General features: G+C 40.6%; 2 protein-coding genes across 3 annotated transcripts in view; both read left to right on the plus strand.

Moving 5' to 3' along the window:
* LOC108510701 (putative histone acetyltransferase HAC-like 1) overlaps nt 1-2671 on the plus strand; it is a 43960-nt gene extending 41289 nt beyond the window's left edge. The window contains exon 10 of the mRNA XM_088715494.2: nt 7-2671. The gene's annotated coding sequence lies outside the window, so the exon portion shown is untranslated. The remainder of the gene's footprint in view (nt 1-6) is intronic.
* LOC103698896 (putative histone acetyltransferase HAC-like 1) lies at nt 1681-16994 on the plus strand. Of its 2 annotated transcripts, none has more exons than XM_039114611.2 (5): nt 1681-1824; nt 12891-13001; nt 13186-13478; nt 13565-14062; nt 14330-16994. In XM_039114611.2, the coding sequence occupies exons 3-4, from the start codon at nt 13199-13201 to the stop codon at nt 14047-14049; spliced, it is 765 nt and encodes a 254-aa protein (XP_038970539.1). In that variant the 5' UTR covers nt 1681-1824; nt 12891-13001; nt 13186-13198; the 3' UTR covers nt 14050-14062; nt 14330-16994. The 2 variants fall into 2 exon arrangements, with proteins under 2 accessions (XP_038970539.1, XP_038970540.1); XM_039114612.2 differs by having other exon boundaries at nt 13190-13478.
* Nucleotides 16995-20745: the final 3751 nt, after the last annotated feature.

The raw sequence follows: 20745 nt of genomic DNA on the forward strand, positions 1-20745 counted from the left end.
GTACAGCATCATTGTCCCAGCGTATGTTACCAATGGCAGGGGATGGTTATGCAATGAAGGGAAGTGATTTAGCTGGTTCTGGGAGCATTTATGGACCTAGGTCATCCACTTTATCTGCCACAAATAACCTGAATTTGAATAGAATCAACTCGGCTTTGCTAACCGATCATGCAAGTTTGCTGTCAATGCAACAGCTTCCACATATATTAAGACCTCAAATGTTGGATCATTCACAAAAGGTGAACTTCCAGTCCAATCAGTCCACACATGAAAATTTACTGCAATCACAACAACAAACGCAGCAACTTAAGCAACAGCCTAATCAGCCTTATGCACAGTTTGCTCAAAATCAGCATCAGCTACAACAGCATCAAGAAAGCCGGCAGCAGCAACAGCTTGTGCAAAAGAATGATACCTTGAGGCAGTTTTCAATGCCTTCCAATCTCTATGGACAGCTAATGCCCAAGCATGCGGTTGTATCCCTTAATGAATCATTGCTTCCACAAGGCACAGAACAAATTCACCTTCCAGAGTTACAGAGTCAAAACCTGCAGTCTGCTGATGATCATCTGAAAAGTGCTCAATGGCCAGGGTCTTCATGCCTCATTGTCACAGCAATTATTGCATCCACACCAGCAGGATGATGAGTTTCAGAATGAGATTAGTTGCCTTTCTGGTGGATCACAACCAGAGGTACTCGTGCCGGTTCAATGGCAACCCCAATCATTGATGATAAACCACATGCCAGATAAGTCTTCACTTGAACAACACATCCAGGAGGAACTTCAGCAGAGATCAGCGGGACAAGATGAAGCTCAACGACCTCATATATCATCAGAGGGGTGTCTCACCAGTTCTGCAGCTCCAGCAGTAAGTGCTACAGTGCCACAATATTCGAGGGGAGTGACCTGTGGACCTGAAAACTTTACACAAAAATGAAATTATCTCAACCAGCTGAGGTGGCAGTTGTTTTTGTACCATGCTCGTTGGTGTTCAGCTCGGCAAGGAAAATGTCAAGAACCTTACTGCATAAAAGTTCAAGATCTAGTGAAGCATTTGGATAAATATGATAGGAAAGAATGTCCATACCCACGCTGCTCAGTTTCTAAGAGACTTGCTAATCATTTCCGTAGTTGTGAAGCAACAAATTGTCCTTCCTGCATTCCTGTACGTGAATATATAGTATCAAATCGAAAGGCACGTGCCCATTCTCTACCTGATCCTGGTTTGGTGAGCCAGACTCATGGCTCATGTAAAGGCATCAATGTGGCAGAAGCTAAGAGAATGAAGAGAGACAAAACAGCTGTTGAAACTTCCGATGATCACCATTCTTTGCTGAAACGCATGAGTGCACAACATATATCCCCTTCTGTTGTTCCCAAGAGCGAATTTTCTCCTATTTGTGTTCCTCCAAACCAACCCCATGGTAGAACAGGCACAAGAAGGTGAACAGACTGATGTGACAATGCCTACTAATTCTGAGTTTATAGGAGGGAAAATGGATACATCAATGGGCTCTGTGCATGAAGATTCATCCATGTTTGGCAATGGTATCAATGGGAATGTGCGCACCATGAGACCTGATATAGATCATGGTGTCTCAAATGATGTTGATGGTCATGCCAAGCAAGAAACTTTGGTGGTTGTAAAAGAGATTGACCAAGCTAAGACTGAAGTTAAGCAGGAAGCAAATGATCCACAAACAGATCCAATGGCTGGAACTAAATCAGGGAAGCCAAAGATAAAAGGTGTTTCATTAACTGAGCTGTTCACTCAGAACAAGTTAGGAAGCATATTGTTAGTCTGAGGCAATGGGTTGGTCAGGTTAGCTTTTGCACTTTAAAATATTTCTAGATTACTTTTGTAACATGCAGCATATTTATTATTAGCATCAGGTTCATGCATTTTTAATTAGTAAAGATTTGCTAGCTCGGTAATTCTCATTGAGTCATGGATAGTTCTATGCAAATGGACCATAAAATACTGTCTCATTTGATGGCCATTTTGGAGCCATCGTGCAGCTAAGTGCAACTATCCCGCTTTTTTTGTTAGAAGAGATCACTGAATCTTCTCTTTGAGAGGTAGGCACCCAAACAACCTACTTTCTTGAGAGATACCAAAATTTAAAGAATGCGAAATGGGATCAAAGGGCCTAGCTTCCACAAAGGCCAGATAGTGCTGGTAATGGTGAGGAAGAAGTGGAGCAGTGGGATTTTGAAGAAAGATGGGAAGAGGTTGGCTTGCCTACTCTCCATAGGCTCGGACTTCAAAATCAATGAATCAACATTTGACTCATAAAGTAGATGTTAAGCGATTGTTAGTTTTTTCTTAGACAATTGATGATAAAGAAGTTACTTCAATTTTCTCTTGCTTTTTGTTAAATAATTCTTTTATTTCTTTTGGTAAGTAGAAATATACCTTATTGATTGTTGACACACCTTTTGATCCATACATGATGCACACTATTTAGCTGTTTTACTAATAGTGTATTTTTGTTTATGCTACAAGTGTAATGTTTTTACATTCTAAGCATCTCCTTTAGAATATTAAGTGAATAAGGTTTGAACGAAGCTGATACTATTCATTGCGTTACAAACCTTTTAACTATTGGATTTGAAATGCAATGATGGATGAGGTTAGACCTAGAGGTGCTAATCTTTAGATGCTCAATATGGTTTAAACACTTGTTCATCTCTTTCCTTATCTTTTAATTATTGATTTGAAATAAAAACTATGGGCCTACATGTGGTGTATATAGGATCTATTATAACTTTTTGATTGTCAGTTAACTTATTGATTAGGAATATTATATTTTTCATTACCTAAGGAGGTACATATACTGCATGCCGGTTGACAGGGTTTATATACTTTAGGAATATTTTACATATTCACCGGTTGTTTAGGAAAATTGCAGGGGTATTCTTGATCATTCTTTGTAGGAGTAGCATGTATTCTAACTGTATAATAACAACACCCATAAATAGGCATGGTCAGATGCTCTGGTTGGTGTAGAGTGCATAACTTCACCAACTTGAGGATTACACAAGTCACCTAGTGCCAAAAGAGTCAATGATGCTTTTTTTAAAATTTTTTGTTTTTTTGCCAATATCCAACTATAAATGCAAAGATGGAAACGGCATTTGATCCTGGTTAGTTTCAGATCATGGGTAATCCACATAGTTCTATTGATTTTATACTGGTTGATCACGAGGCAGATTATTTTCAAATTATTGCATATCATGCCTGTGTTAATGTCCAGGATGATATTTCTACCATGCTGTGCAAAGTTGACATTTGGTGTAACCTTGACACCAAACGATATCCAAGTTTGTATATTGTAATAGTTTCATTTGGTGATTTATTCATTTTTTTTGAAGACAGACAAATTTTTAGTTGCTTTAGATTAATTTGTAGATATATTTTAAACATATGAATATATCAAGTAATCATTAGAAACCAGGGTTATAGATCGTTCTACAAATGTTTAAATATGTAAATTGTATAGGCTTGAGTACTTTTGTCGGAACACCACAAAATTATGCCAGCTTAACAACAACAAAATAATCTCAGCATCTATGGAATTATGATAACAATGAAATTAGAGTGGTATGCGACTGCAGTTACACATTATAACACCTTGCTGCTGGTGTACTACAGATGGCATTATGGAAATTTCATATTCTGGTGGTACTGTGGAAGTTTATGGACTAGGAGCTACCTTCATTTCTAATCACTTGTTCCATATAGAATGAACACATTTTTTTAATCATTAGCATGTCCAATTTGTGGATTAGGCCCTCTTTATGCTTAAAATAAAAGCCAAAGGAATGGAAAAATCATTTGTAAAAGATAATTAGGCATTGTTTAAATTGGAAAAGGTACAAGCTCATTCTGCTGTGTATCAAACTGTACTGGTATATATTGCTTTGATATACATCCATGTAGGCTCATGCACAAATGCACAGGTTGACACATAGACACTATAAAGGGCATGTATGTGTATGTGTATATGTATATATATAAATATGTTTGTACATACATACATACATACACACATATATATACACATACACATATATATATACACATACACACATACATATTTATAAATATATACAAATATATATACATACGTACATACGTGTACATGGATGCATACGTACATAGATACATACGTACGTACATACATACATACATACGTGTACAAATATATATATATATATATATATATATATATATATGTATATATATACATATGTATGTATATATATACATATGTATGTACCTACACGCACAAATATATATATACATATACACACACACACGTATATATATACACACACATATATACGTACGTACGTACATATGTGTGTGTGTATATCTATATATACATACGTACATATATATATATATCTACATATATATGTGTATAGATATATATACATACGTACATATATATGTGTATATATACATACACATACATATATAATAATATGGATACATACATATATATACATATGCATACATATATATTAATATAGATACATACATATATATGCATACATATATATATATATATATATATATATATATATATATATATATATGTGTGTGTGTGTACATACACATATACATGCATATATATATTAATATAGATACATCCATATATATATATATATATATATATATATATATATATATATATATGTATGTATGTATAGATACATACATACATATATATGTATATTACATATATACATATATACATTTATATATTTATCAAGATATATACATTTATACATATGTACATATGTATATATAAATCCATATTATAGATATACATATATATCTATATATGTATATGTATATGTATATATATGTATATATATATATATATGTATATGTATATATATCGAGTCAACCCCAAGGATAGACGAGTCGACCCTTCAATGGCCATAGGAGAAAGGCATAACACAGCAAAAACAAGTACTTTCTTGAGTCGAGCCTTGAAAAAGACTAGTCGACCCATGAAGATCACGAGTCCACCCCTGAAAAAGTCAAGTCAAGCCTAGAATGGATGCAAACAGAATACAGACAGCAATAAAAACCAACCCTTTCACGAGTCGACCCTCGTAGATAATGAGCCAACACCAAGCAAACTCGATTTGACCCCACAATGACCATAGACGAAAAGTAGAGCGCAGCAAAAATAAGCACTCTCTCAAGTCGACCCCTAAAGAAGAATAATTGGTCCCTGAAGAAGTTGAGTCTGACCCTGGAATGGTCGCAAACATAATACTAAATAGCAATGAAAGCCATCCCTTTCACCAGTTGGCCCTAGTATATCACAAATCGACCCCAAGAAATTCAGACTCTAACGGACCACGAGTTGGCCTCCGAAGTAGTTGAGTCAACTCTGGAATAACTGTAGATAAAATACAAATAGAAATGAAACTAGAACTTTTACAAGTTGACCCCAAAGATAGATGAGTCGATACCACAAGCGAAAGGCACATCACGGTAAAAGCAAGCACTTTCTTGAGTCGACCCTTAAAGATCATGAGTTGGCCCCTGAAGATGTCGAGTCGACTCTAGAATGGCCACAAAAGGAGTACACATATCAATAAAAGCTAGCCCTTTCATGAATGGTACTATTGGATCATGAGTCAATACCAAGCAAACTCGAATTGGCCCCAAAGATACACGAGTCGACCCTATAATGACCACAAGCGAAAGATAGAGCACAGTAAAAACAAGTACATTTTCGAGTTGATCCTTGAAGATCATGAGCCCAGCCCTGAAGAAGTCAAGTCAACCCTACAATGGTTGTAGATAAAATACAAATAGCAATGAAAACTAGCCCTGAGTCAACTCTAGTGGATCATGAGTTGACCTTATGCAAACTCAAGTCGACCCTAAAGATAGACGAATTGATCCCTTAATGACCATAAGCGAAAGATATAGCACAACAAAAAGAAGCACTTTTTTGAGTGGAGATCACGAATTGACCCAGAAATCAAGTCGGACCTAAAATAACCGTAGACAAAAAATAGATAACAATAGGCTCCATCCCAACCTATCCATACTATTGCCACTCGAGATTGGAGTAGAAAAAATTCTATCAGCTAACATTTTTTCAAAAAGTTATGAAACTAAGAACCGATTCCATTTTCTATCACCAAGTAGTAATAAATTTTTAACCATAACACCTTGCAATAAATTAGAATCAACCTAAGCAAGCACCTTCCTAAAAGAATAGATGATAACCACGGATAATGAAGCACATCAATAGAGGCATCATTATCAATACACTATCTAATGTTAGCATAAACATTGAAGCATAAGAATATATCTTCTTCCATATTGGAGAGCCACTTGAAGCGGAAACTGAAAGCAACGTAGGGACCAAAGACCATACTTGACTCTCATTAACAAAATCCACAAGTTATCAAGCCAATGCAACTTTTTATTGCCATCGCGTACTCTAGCCGTTTCCTTCTCTCCGCGGCTCCTTCAAAATACGCAGACACAAAAACCACGCTCCAGCCTTTTGACCTCATCTTGTTTGCACATTAGTTTCAAGCATAGACAAGAATTTAGAAGGAGAAGACAAAATGAAAAAGTGCGCTAGATTAAAGAAACATATGCATAAAGGCATTTAAACAATAACCGACCAGTAACCTCCTCAAAACAAGTAAAGAGGGATTAAGGGGGGAAAAAGCAGACAAATTTTCTTGTTTTCCTTTTTGCTGAAAGAGGTTTATTGAAACTAGGGAGATCGCAAGGGATAAAAAGCCACAGATGAGGTTGTGGCAATCGGCGAGCTTGGCCATGGTGGTGCTCTCGCCACCAGGGATGATGAGGGCGTCCACGTTATTCAGCTGCTCCGGCTTCCTTACCTCCACTCCCTTGACCCCGACTCTCCTCAGCACTGCCAGAGGATAGTTTTCTTAACCACGGCAACATGAACGAAAAAGAGAGAAAAAAATGACGAAGAGGAAGGAAAAGAAACATGAAGAATTCAAAACTATTTATTGATTTAAGGTTTTCGTCCGACAACTGAATATTTGGCTAGATTTCCGAAAAGAAACAATGGGGCGAGCCTGGTATGTGTTTGTTAAAAGAACCCTGCAGTGCGAGGATGTCAACCGCCATAAGGCACATGAGCCGATAGAGAGAAAATGAGAAAGAGAACGAAGGAAAAGATGCAGGATGGAGCCCCAAGATGACCCACCAACGCGATGCGATTTGAAGAGGAAGGGGAAGGAACGGCGGCGGCGCAAGGTAAGAAAGCCCCAACTGGAACGCAGTTGTGCACAGCTTTGTTCTCAACAAGTCTCTATTGTGGGCCAAGGCGTACCACAGATCTGGGCTAGTCTCCAGATCTGTGGAGTCTCCATTCTCCTCACTCCGAGAATGGTGAGGAGCTTGGCGAGTCTCCGATGCAATGGTAGGATTATTTTTTATTTTTCTTTCTCCTATTTCTCTTGAGTGCCCGAAAGCATCGGAGACTCGCCATGTTCTACCTACGCCATTGCTGCGTTGTTTTGTTTTTTTGGTCTTGTGAGAAAAGTAAAAACTCCCCTGGGAGTGCATATGGGGGAAGGCAGAACTAACCTGAATCTCCGCTAGCAGATCTGGAGGACTGGTAGAAGCCGTCCAAGCTCTCCCGGAGGAGATCGCCAGGGAGGAGTGGCTCAGTCGGCGACTTGGGAGCTTCAGGAGCAATTGGAGTGAAGGCCAGTTGGGAAGGTCGAGGGCGGAGCTGGCTTTGGGCCTACGCCTGCTGAAGAGGGCCAGAAGCCCACCCGGGGCACACGTGGGATCTAGGCCGAAGAAGGATGGGTCGGGCCGCCAGAAACCCGAGGCAGCCTCATCTTCTTCCTCTTCGGTGGAGGGAAGGCGGAGGTGGCGCCGTGACCGCTGCGGCACGAGGGCCCAAAGCCCTCCTCCCTCTGGGACAGCGCTCGCACGGTTGTCCCTGGCCGGCGACGAGGGAGAGGGGGTAACTCCGAGAATGGTGAGGAGCGGCCTGCCGCTGGTTCCCCCGACGACGGCACCAACTTCGGCAGCTGGGGAGGCGGCCCCACCACCGGCGCTGGTTCCCCCGGCGACGGCGCCTCCTCCGCCATCAGCTTGGTATCAGAGCAGCCCGGCTTTGCCCCTACTGCTAAAGCCACGATCCAGTTTCTTATTCCCTTTCTCTCTTTCCTCTCTCTCAGCTTTCACACGAAAAAAAGGGAAAAGGGGACCGGCGCCTCCTTCGCCATGCACCCACCCCCTTTCCCCTGCTGCTAAAGCCACGATCCAATTTCTTATTCCCCTTCTCTCTTTCCTCTCTCTCAGCTTCCACACGAAAAAAAGGGAAAAGGGGACCGGCGCCTCCTTCGCCATGCACCCACCCCCTTGCCCATAACTCCCGATCCCACCCCATCTCATCCGGCCCACACAACACAACCCTCCCTTCTTCAACGGCTCGTGCAACCTCTTCAAGCCCCTGCCTCAGTTCGTTCCACCCGCCATCACACCCGCGGCCACCCTCACCCCCACTCGCCTCCGCCACGTAACACCCCTTGCGGTCGTCCCGCCACCGCCGACCGCCGCTAGCTGCACCTCGCGCCACCACCGCCGGATCGACCGCGCCAGCCACGCCGACCGTGAGGAACCAAGAAAGCCCGGGTCGTCGTCCCGTCGCTCGTGCCGCACCACCCAGAGAAGAGCCGCTCGCTATTGTGATCGGCCGCCCCTTGCCGCGCCGCCCTATCGCCTACTCCATCGCTACAGAGAGTCGTAGGGTCCGGCTCTCCTCAAATCCGCGCGTGCATCCACCCGAAGAGGACCCTGTCGGTGACGCATCACCGGAAGCATCGCCGGTCGGAGTCCATGATCGGTTGCCGCCCATCGCCGCAGGTCCCAGAGCCCCGGCCGCCGCTAGCATCGTGAAGCTCAAAGCGCTCTCCTAAAACCATTGGAAGGTTGAAGAAAACCAGACTAACGGGTAAGAACCAAACCCGTTAACCCACCATCTTCTAGCCCGAATTCAGTTGGAAAAAAATGCATGTGCGTTGCACGGGAGAAATTAACAGGTTATCGAAGCGGGTCACGCCCGACAACCCGAATCCAACCAGATCCGAGTTATAAAAAAAAAAGCGAAGAGTACCTATTCCTCCCCTCCGATCGACACCCCGGTCGACACCGCCACCCGCCGACGCATCCTCTTTTCACTGCCACCCGATGCCGCCGTGCTCCGCCGCTCGTCGCTGTCTCACCACCTTCATTGTGCCGCTGAAGCCCAAGCGTCTCCATGCCGTCGAAGCTCGTGCCACCGAAGCCCCGGGTTGTGCCGCTGCTCCCCTCCGCGACCGTTCTCCTCTGCCTCCATCAGTTTCATCCTCCAATGCCACCACCCCGCCGCGCAATGCCACCTCCACCTTGCTCTGCCCTTCGCCTCCGCCAATGACGCCGCTGCCATCCTCTGCCGCTGCTGCCGCTTAAATCCGTCGCCACCCACGGCGGATGCCGCTGGCCACCGTGTACTCCCCCCCCACCCCACTCTTCTTCACCACCGGCGTCCCCCATTTCCTCTCCACCAAAACCCCAAAACCACTTCACCCCTACCCCGTGTTCACACTCACCCAATCCCACCAACCCCCTCCTTCCCCTTCTCTGACCGCGACCCACCAAGATCCTCGGGCCATCAGGCCATAGGCCTTTCGGGCCCAAATACCCGGGCCATTCTAGCGTGGGCCTCAACAGGCCCGCCCACCACTTCAAGGCCTTCCACAGGCCTAAGTCCAACCAGCCTTCCTCCCCAAACCTCTTTCACACTGCAAACCCCCCCCCTTTTCCCAACCCTGTTCACACTTGTCCTCCATCAGCTTGGTTTTCCCTCCCCAATCCTCTACAACCACTGGACCACGCCGGGCCACCACATCGGCTTCATTGTCATGTATGTGTTTACCTTTTTCGCCAACTTTGGTCCCAACAGCACCACCTTCATCGTGCCTGTAGAAATTTTTCCGGCCAGACTTGCACTCGACGAGGTTGAGTTTTTTTCATCTGGGAGGAGTTGATGGGATATCAGAGCCCCTTATTCAAATGATAGAGTCAATTAGTTGCTTTTATTATTGGTCGAGTTAATTTAGTTAGTTGCTTTTATTATGGGTCGAGTTGATTTGGTTATTTGTTTTGGTTTTAGTCAAGTCAATTGGGTTACTGTTAAGTCATGTAATTGGGTCGAGTGATTAGATCGATTTTGGTATGTAATCAATCGGTTGACTTAGTCAACGGATTGAGGGTCCAATTTTGGTATGTCGTCAATTGTTTGACCTGATGTAAGGCCTATATAAAGGCCACCCCTCTCATGAATTAGGAGAATGGAATGATTGAATAAAAAATCCTAGCCTCCTTTCTGCTGCTTCTTCCTCCTCCTCCTCTCTTCGTCCTGCGTCTCTATAGCCTCTTCTTCCTCCTCTTTTCCTTCTTCTTTCTCTTTCCCTCTTTCCCCTAGAGTGGTTCGCCATTACTTTCCTTCCTTGATTTCTTTTTCTTTTCTTTCCATTCTTTTCTTTCTTTCCTTTTTCTTCTTCTTTCCTTCCTTTCTATTCTTTCATTTCCTTTTTTTCTCTTTATTGTTCTTTCCTAGTGTGGGTTCTCAGTCCTAACCCCATCCCGGTTCCTATTTTCTCACAAGAACAAAATGATTTGGTCATTACGAGACACCCCCATCACACTGTGATTTAAAACCATAGTTGCAATAGCTCCATAAGACATAAATTTGAATAAATAGTATATCGTACTGTAAGGTGTGAAGATATATCAAATTTAAATTACTTGGACATACCAGCATTTTTAAAAATAGCGCTAGCATAAAATAAGATGCCATTGATTCCACTTAGCTGCTGCAATACAAGTAGACCAATTCCTATCTGTACAATTACAAGACATGATTCCTCATTAGAAGAAAGTTTTTGCTGTCAAAGATAAATGAATTAAACTGTAAGTGGGAAGCACACAAATCAGTCACTCACTGGCCACACACAGCTTTGTTCTCAGTAAGTCTCTATCGCGGGCCAAGGCGTACCACAGATCTGGGCTGGAGCCCGCTTGACGTTTATGGCTAAGGTTAGAGAGGCCCAGCCTAATCCAGCCAAATGCCAATCAATGAGGTCCGGTGACGAGGGCCCAGATGCGACAGATTGAGGGGGTGTGGATTTGGAGATTGCGCATTCACTCTCGGATTGCTATATTTATTTGGAAGGTGGCCTGGGGGTGCCTATCGGCCGGGGTACACTGGCGGGCAGAGGGGTGATTAGATCCAAATGAACGAAACAGGGGTGATTAGTCGGACTCCTATTTCAAACGAAACAGGAGCTCGGCTGTGGCCTCTGCCACCGGCACCAGCGTCGGCCCTCCGCTGGCCTCCCTCCCTCTCCCTCTTTCTCCCTTTCCCACTCGCTCTCTCTCTTTTCCTCTCTTCCACGGTCTCCTGTGTCGGTACAGGTCTGCACGGCATGGCACGGGCATGTACCGACTCATGTCGTCGAGCAACCAGTACGGTGCCCGATACCGGCACAGCAGGCCCTAATCATGTCAGTTTTGGCAGGATTCGGCAAGGGGGCTGGAGAAGAAGGTAAGAGCAAGAGAGGGAGGAGAAGAACTGAAATACAGGGCCCGATCCTCGCAGGATGAAAAAAACACCTCTTGAGGCCTTTTTTATCATATGGGATCCTTGCCACCCCTTGTCATGGTCTTCCCCCCTCTTATGCTCTCTCCTTTCCTTCCCTCTCTCTCTCGCCCATCCTTAGGTAACATTATTGCATCTTTGTCACCAACAGGTTGTGGCTTGATCAAAGATTCCTCATCAGTGTGCTTCTGTCAACAGTAGAGGCTTGCCGATATGAATATTGCATCATAGTTGGTTCTACCTACCATTATGAGAGAAGTGATTGATTTTGCCACTATTCCTCTGTCTTGTTTCACTAATATTTGCCATAACTGAGTTGCTGAGTTGCTGAGTTGTTTGGAATGACAACTTGCAATAACTAGCCACTTTATCTGAGATGGAAACTTCATGCACTTAAAAATTGTCATGTCTATCATTGTTTATAAGTAATTTTTCTTCAGGGGGTATGCCTCTATTTGTGTGTATTACTTCTACTATAACTTTCCTTTCAAATTCTTGCCTTTTCTATTATAGTATTCCATGCTAGTCTTTGGGATAAACAGAAAATTGTGATACATTAATTGATAAGATAAATGTACCTGTGAAACCTTAATCTGCAAAGCATGTTCATATTTATAAAGCTTGACATAAACCACCCAGACTAAATGCTACTGGACTTGAGTCAATTCTCAGTACTGTGGTGTGAAATCTCTGGTTAACTCAACTTTGGGCAAGAGAATGGATTATCATGAAAGTTAGAAGATGAATTGAGAAGGGAGCTTATGTTATTGTTCACTAAACTAATTTCATATGCTTTCTGGAATGACCCTTCAAAGTTCTCCTAGAATCAGTAACACTCTAGACCAAGGTCCGCCGTACCGTTACGGGTCGGCGTACCGATGGTGGCCCGGACTGGTACGTACCGGTCTCATACCGGTTCTCCAACGATAAGCTACTTATACCGGATTCCACGCTGATCCGGTACCGGTCCTAGGTCGGACCAGTACGTACCGGCCGGTACGGACTGGTACGGCAGACCATGCTCTAGACAAACATTGAAGAAGTCAAGGTTTGATATTTTGAGCTGCATTCATCCTTTAGGCACATGATATACATCTAGAGCCTTTACTGTTAATCTGCTGCTAAATATCTAGTGCTATGGATAATGAATGAGTGATTTTTTTACTATTTGTCTTGACCACCCTAAATGATCGAGTGCACACAGCTACGATTACCTTGGAAGAAGAAGTCATCCCTTTTCCGGTGATTGGCTGCATAGATTACCAGAACTTGCAAGGCTGTTGGAAGAGTGCATATTCAAGGATGCTGCTAGAAGGTATTCTTGTTCTTGTATCAATATTTCTTTGCTTTGGTGCAACAATTATTTTATAAGGTCAAGTGTTTTTAACCCATGTCTTTGTGTTTTAAGACCTAGATATTCTTAATTTATTTGCAGTATTTCTGCTGACTGCCTTGCTAACTTCTGTAACTGCTCTAAACATGCCTATCTTTGTGATCAGGAAGATTACGAGTATGGTGATGGAGCCAGTTGAGCACCATTTGCAATTGATAATGAGGAGTTTACCAAACCACAGCCCTTTGTTGCATAATTTCACATCTTTCTCTTCTCTGAATACAATGGTTCCAACAACTGGTATACCCCATAATGGCGGCACAAATTCTGGAGTTTCTTCTGCAGCAGAAAACTCTGATATTACAGCCAGTGGTGCTGGTATAGGCATTGCCAACATGGGTAACTTATTACCAACTGGAAATGGCTTAACTGATGGTGCCTCCTTCAATGCATTTAATGGTAATTCTAGTTGTTTGTTCTTTGATTACTCTTATTCATTTTTTTGTTCTTTTTGCAGCGACAATGACTGTGTCCTTTTTGTTTAGGACCAATATCTAATGGGTACCAGCACCCACCTGCCAATGCTGCCTTTGGTTCTGGTGGAAACAGTATATCAATGGCTTCAATGGGTATCCCACGACAACTAAGGCAAATGGTACCAACTCCTGGGTTTAGTAATCTACAGGCAGTGTCCATGAACTCTGGATGCTCCAGTGGAATTGGGCTTTCCAGCATTGAGTCCAGTGTGGCTCCACTGTCGCAGCAACCAAAGCAGTATGTTGGAAGTCAAAACAGCCATATATTGCATCATATTGGAGGCCAAATTGGTGCTGCTGTGAGGTCTAATTTGCAGCAGAAGCCTTCAGTGTATGGGTTTACAAATGGACTTATGAATGGTGGGTTAGGGTTAATTGGGAGTAACATGCAGCTGGGAAATGGGCTTGTGGCATCAGAGGGCCACATTAGTACAGCTCATTATGGTAGCTCTCCAAAACCTATACCGCAGCACTTTGATCAGCAACATCACTGACAAAGGATCCCAAGTAATTATATCCACTTTTTTTAAAAAATTTTATTAAAGTTACAGCATCACCCCTTCTGTCTGTGGTGCGTAAATCATGTGCATTCTTGCTTTTATGTGTGCGATTTAAGTTATCCGCCTCTATTTTTTGAGTTTCATGCTGATTTACTGTTTTTGTAGTCTCCAGGTCTGCATGTGTGTCCACCTTTCATGTACATTCATCATTTGTGGCCTGTTGGCTAATTAGTTGTCATTAATTGTGATGATGTTGCTGTGTCTTTGTGTACAGCATCATTGTCCCAGCGTATGTTACCAATGGCAGGGGATGGTTATGCAATGAAGGGAAGTGATTTAGCTGGTTCTGGGAGCATTTATGGACCTAGGTCATCCACTTTATCTGCCACAAATAACCTGAATTTGAATAGAATCAACTCGGCTTTGCTAACCGATCATGCAAGTTTGCTGTCAATGCAACAGCTTCCACATATATTAAGACCTCAAATGTTGGATCATTCACAAAAGGTGAACTTCCAGTCCAATCAGTCCACACATGAAAATTTACTGCAATCACAACAACAAACGCAGCAACTTAAGCAACAGCCTAATCAGCCTTATGCACAGTTTGCTCAAAATCAGCATCAGCTACAACAGCATCAAGAAAGCCGGCAGCAGCAACAGCTTGTGCAAAAGAATGATACCTTGAGGCAGTTTTCAATGCCTTCCAATCTCTATGGACAGCTAATGCCCAAGCATGCGGTTGTATCCCTTAATGAATCATTGCTTCCACAAGGCACAGAACAAATTCACCTTCCAGAGTTACAGAGTCAAAACCTGCAGTCTGCTGATGATCATCTGAAAAGTGCTCAATGGCCAGGGTCTTCATGCCTCATTGTCACAGCAATTATTGCATCCACACCAGCAGGATGATGAGTTTCAGAATGAGATTAGTTGCCTTTCTGGTGGATCACAACCAGAGGTACTCGTGCCGGTTCAATGGCAACCCCAATCATTGATGATAAACCACATGCCAGATAAGTCTTCACTTGAACAACACATCCAGGAGGAACTTCAGCAGAGATCAGCGGGACAAGATGAAGCTCAACGACCTCATATATCATCAGAGGGGTGTCTCACCAGTTCTGCAGCTCCAGCAGTAAGTGCTACAGTGCCACAATATTCGAGGGGAGTGACCTGTGGACCTGAAAACTTTACACAAAAATGAAATTATCTCAACCAGCTGAGGTGGCAGTTGTTTTTGTACCATGCTCGTTGGTGTTCAGCTCGGCAAGGAAAATGTCAAGAACCTTACTGCATAAAAGTTCAAGATCTAGTGAAGCATTTGGATAAATATGATAGGAAAGAATGTCCATACCCACGCTGCTCAGTTTCTAAGAGACTTGCTAATCATTTCCGTAGTTGTGAAGCAACAAATTGTCCTTCCTGCATTCCTGTACGTGAATATATAGTATCAAATCGAAAGGCACGTGCCCATTCTCTACCTGATCCTGGTTTGGTGAGCCAGACTCATGGCTCATGTAAAGGCATCAATGTGGCAGAAGCTAAGAGAATGAAGAGAGACAAAACAGCTGTTGAAACTTCCGATGATCACCATTCTTTGCTGAAACGCATGAGTGCACAACATATATCCCCTTCTGTTGTTCCCAAGAGCGAATTTTCTCCTATTTGTGTTCCTCCAAACCAACCCCATGGTAGAACAGGCACAAGAAGGTGAACAGACTGATGTGACAATGCCTACTAATTCTGAGTTTATAGGAGGGAAAATGGATACATCAATGGGCTCTGTGCATGAAGATTCATCCATGTTTGGCAATGGTATCAATGGGAATGTGCGCACCATGAGACCTGATATAGATCATGGTGTCTCAAATGATGTTGATGGTCATGCCAAGCAAGAAACTTTGGTGGTTGTAAAAGAGATTGACCAAGCTAAGACTGAAGTTAAGCAGGAAGCAAATGATCCACAAACAGATCCAATGGCTGGAACTAAATCAGGGAAGCCAAAGATAAAAGGTGTTTCATTAACTGAGCTGTTCACTCAGAACAAGTTAGGAAGCATATTGTTAGTCTGAGGCAATGGGTTGGTCAGGTTAGCTTTTGCACTTTAAAATATTTCTAGATTACTTTTGTAACATGCAGCATATTTATTATTAGCATCAGGTTCATGCATTTTTAATTAGTAAAGATTTGCTAGCTCGGTAATTCTCATTGAGTCATGGATAGTTCTATGCAAATGGACCATAAAATACTGTCTCATTTGATGGCCATTTTGGAGCCATCGTGCAGCTAAGTGCAACTATCCCGCTTTTTTTGTTAGAAGAGATCACTGAATCTTCTCTTTGAGAGGTAGGCACCCAAACAACCTACTTTCTTGAGAGATACCAAAATTTAAAGAATGCGAAATGGGATCAAAGGGCCTAGCTTCCACAAAGGCCAGATAGTGCTGGTAATGGTGAGGAAGAAGTGGAGCAGTGGGATTTTGAAGAAAGATGGGAAGAGGTTGGCTTGCCTACTCTCCATAGGCTCGGACTTCAAAATCAATGAATCAACATTTGACTCATAAAGTAGATGTTAAGCGATTGTTAGTTTTTTCTTAGACAATTGATGATAAAGAAGTTACTTCAATTTTCTCTTGCTTTTTGTTAAATAATTCTTTTATTTCTTTTGGTAAGTAGAAATATACCTTATTGATTGTTGACACACCTTTTGATCCATACATGATGCACACTATTTAGCTGTTTTACTAATAGTGTATTTTTGTTTATGCTACAAGTGTAATGTTTTTACATTCTAAGCATCTCCTTTAGAATATTAAGTGAATAAGGTTTGAACGAAGCTGATACTATTCATTGCGTTACAAACCTTTTAACTATTGGATTTGAAATGCAATGATGGATGAGGTTAGACCTAGAGGTGCTAATCTTTAGATGCTCAATATGGTTTAAACACTTGTTCATCTCTTTCCTTATCTTTTAATTATTGATTTGAAATAAAAACTATGGGCCTACATGTGGTGTATATAGGATCTATTATAACTTTTTGATTGTCAGTTAACTTATTGATTAGGAATATTATATTTTTCATTACCTAAGGAGGTACATATACTGCATGCCGGTTGACAGGGTTTATATACTTTAGGAATATTTTACATATTCACCGGTTGTTTAGGAAAATTGCAGGGGTATTCTTGATCATTCTTTGTAGGAGTAGCATGTATTCTAACTGTATAATAACAACACCCATAAATAGGCATGGTCAGATGCTCTGGTTGGTGTAGAGTGCATAACTTCACCAACTTGAGGATTACACAAGTCACCTAGTGCCAAAAGAGTCAATGATGCTTTTTTTAAAATTTTTTGTTTTTTTGCCAATATCCAACTATAAATGCAAAGATGGAAACGGCATTTGATCCTGGTTAGTTTCAGATCATGGGTAATCCACATAGTTCTATTGATTTTATACTGGTTGATCACGAGGCAGATTATTTTCAAATTATTGCATATCATGCCTGTGTTAATGTCCAGGATGATATTTCTACCATGCTGTGCAAAGTTGACATTTGGTGTAACCTTGACACCAAACGATATCCAAGTTTGTATATTGTAATAGTTTCATTTGGTGATTTATTCATTTTTTTTGAAGACAGACAAATTTTTAGTTGCTTTAGATTAATTTGTAGATATATTTTAAACATATGAATATATCAAGTAATCATTAGAAACCAGGGTTATAGATCGTTCTACAAATGTTTAAATATGTAAATTGTATAGGCTTGAGTACTTTTGTCGGAACACCACAAAATTATGCCAGCTTAACAACAACAAAATAATCTCAGCATCTATGGAATTATGATAACAATGAAATTAGAGTGGTATGCGACTGCAGTTACACATTATAACACCTTGCTGCTGGTGTACTACAGATGGCATTATGGAAATTTCATATTCTGGTGGTACTGTGGAAGTTTATGGACTAGGAGCTACCTTCATTTCTAATCACTTGTTCCATATAGAATGAACACATTTTTTTAATCATTAGCATGTCCAATTTGTGGATTAGGCCCTCTTTATGCTTAAAATAAAAGCCAAAGGAATGGAAAAATCATTTGTAAAAGATAATTAGGCATTGTTTAAATTGGAAAAGGTACAAGCTCATTCTGCTGTGTATCAAACTGTACTGGTATATATTGCTTTGATATACATCCATGTAGGCTCATGCACAAATGCACAGGTTGACACATAGACACTATAAAGGGCATGTATGTGTATGTGTATATGTATATATATAAATATGTTTGTACATACATACATACATACACACATATATATACACATACACATATATATATACACATACACACATACATATTTATAAATATATACAAATATATATACATACGTACATACGTGTACATGGATGCATACGTACATAGATACATACGTACGTACATACATACATACATACGTGTACAAATATATATATATATATATATATATATATATATATATATATATATATATATATATATGTATATATATACATATGTATGTATATATATACATATGTATGTACCTACACGCACAAATATATATATACATATACACACACACACGTATATATATACACACACATATATACGTACGTACGTACATATGTGTGTGTGTATATCTATATATACATACGTACATATATATATATATATCTACATATATATGTGTATAGATATATATACATACGTACATATATATATGTGTATATATACATACACATACATATATAATAATATGGATACATACATATATATACATATGCATACATATATATTAATATAGATACATACATATATATGCATACATATATATATATATATATATATATATATATATATATATATATATATATATATATATATATATATATATGTGTGTGTGTGTGTGTACATACACATATACATGCATATATATATTAATATAGATACATCCATATATATATATATATATATATATATATATATATATATATATATATATATATATATATGTATGTATGTATAGATACATACATACATATATATGTATATTACATATATACATATATACATTTATATATTTATCAAGATATATACATTTATACATATGTACATATGTATATATAAATCCATATTATAGATATACATATATATCTATATATGTATATGTATATGTATATATATGTATATATATATATATATATATATGTATATGTATATATATCGAGTCAACCCCAAGGATAGACGAGTCGACCCTTCAATGGCCATAGGAGAAAGGCATAACACAGCAAAAACAAGTACTTTCTTGAGTCGAGCCTTGAAAAAGACTAGTCGACCCATGAAGATCACGAGTCCACCCCTGAAAAAGTCAAGTCAAGCCTAGAATGGATGCAAACAGAATACAGACAGCAATAAAAACCAACCCTTTCACGAGTCGACCCTCGTAGATAATGAGCCAACACCAAGCAAACTCGATTTGACCCCACAATGACCATAGACGAAAAGTAGAGCGCAGCAAAAATAAGCACTCTCTCAAGTCGACCCCTAAAGAAGAATAATTGGTCCCTGAAGAAGTTGAGTCTGACCCTGGAATGGTCGCAAACATAATACTAAATAGCAATGAAAGCCATCCCTTTCACCAGTTGGCCCTAGTATATCACAAATCGACCCCAAGAAATTCAGACTCTAACGGACCACGAGTTGGCCTCCGAAGTAGTTGAGTCAACTCTGGAATAACTGTAGATAAAATACAAATAGAAATGAAACTAGAACTTTTACAAGTTGACCCCAAAGATAGATGAGTCGATACCACAAGCGAAAGGCACATCACGGTAAAAGCAAGCACTTTCTTGAGTCGACCCTTAAAGATCATGAGTTGGCCCCTGAAGATGTCGAGTCGACTCTAGAATGGCCACAAAAGGAGTACACATATCAATAAAAGCTAGCCCTTTCATGAATGGTACTATTGGATCATGAGTCAATACCAAGCAAACTCGAATTGGCCCCAAAGATACACGAGTCGACCCTATAATGACCACAAGCGAAAGATAGAGCACAGTAAAAACAAGTACATTTTCGAGTTGATCCTTGAAGATCATGAGCCCAGCCCTGAAGAAGTCAAGTCAACCCTACAATGGTTGTAGATAAAATACAAATAGCAATGAAAACTAGCCCTGAGTCAACTCTAGTGGATCATGAGTTGACCTTATGCAAACTCAAGTCGACCCTAAAGATAGACGAATTGATCCCTTAATGACCATAAGCGAAAGATATAGCACAACAAAAAGAAGCACTTTTTTGAGTGGAGATCACGAATTGACCCAGAAATCAAGTCGGACCTAAAATAACCGTAGACAAAAAATAGATAACAATAGGCTCCATCCCAACCTATCCATACTATTGCCACTCGAGATTGGAGTAGAAAAAATTCTATCAGCTAACATTTTTTCAAAAAGTTATGAAACTAAGAACCGATTCCATTTTCTATCACCAAGTAGTAATAAATTTTTAACCATAACACCTTGCAATAAATTAGAATCAACCTAAGCAAGCACCTTCCTAAAAGAATAGATGATAACCACGGATAATGAAGCACATCAATAGAGGCATCATTATCAATACACTATCTAATGTTAGCATAAACATTGAAGCATAAGAAT

Source organism: Phoenix dactylifera, chromosome 1, assembly GCF_051530095.1.
Source record: "Phoenix dactylifera cultivar Ajwa chromosome 1, Ajwa_hap1_PhDact_Kaust_v1.1, whole genome shotgun sequence".
In the NCBI taxonomy this organism is placed as follows: Eukaryota; Viridiplantae; Streptophyta; class Magnoliopsida; order Arecales; family Arecaceae; genus Phoenix; species Phoenix dactylifera.

What these genes read in the sequence shown, in the direction of transcription:
- LOC103698896 (XM_039114611.2), top strand. Translation starts at nt 13,199, where the DNA reads ATGGTGATGGAGCCAGTTGAGCACCATTTGCAATTGATAATGAGGAGT. An exon ending in CTCCTTCAATGCATTTAATG is followed by an intron (nt 13,479 to 13,564) that starts GTAATTCTAGTT and finishes CTTTTTGTTTAG; the next exon opens with GACCAATATCTAATGGGTAC.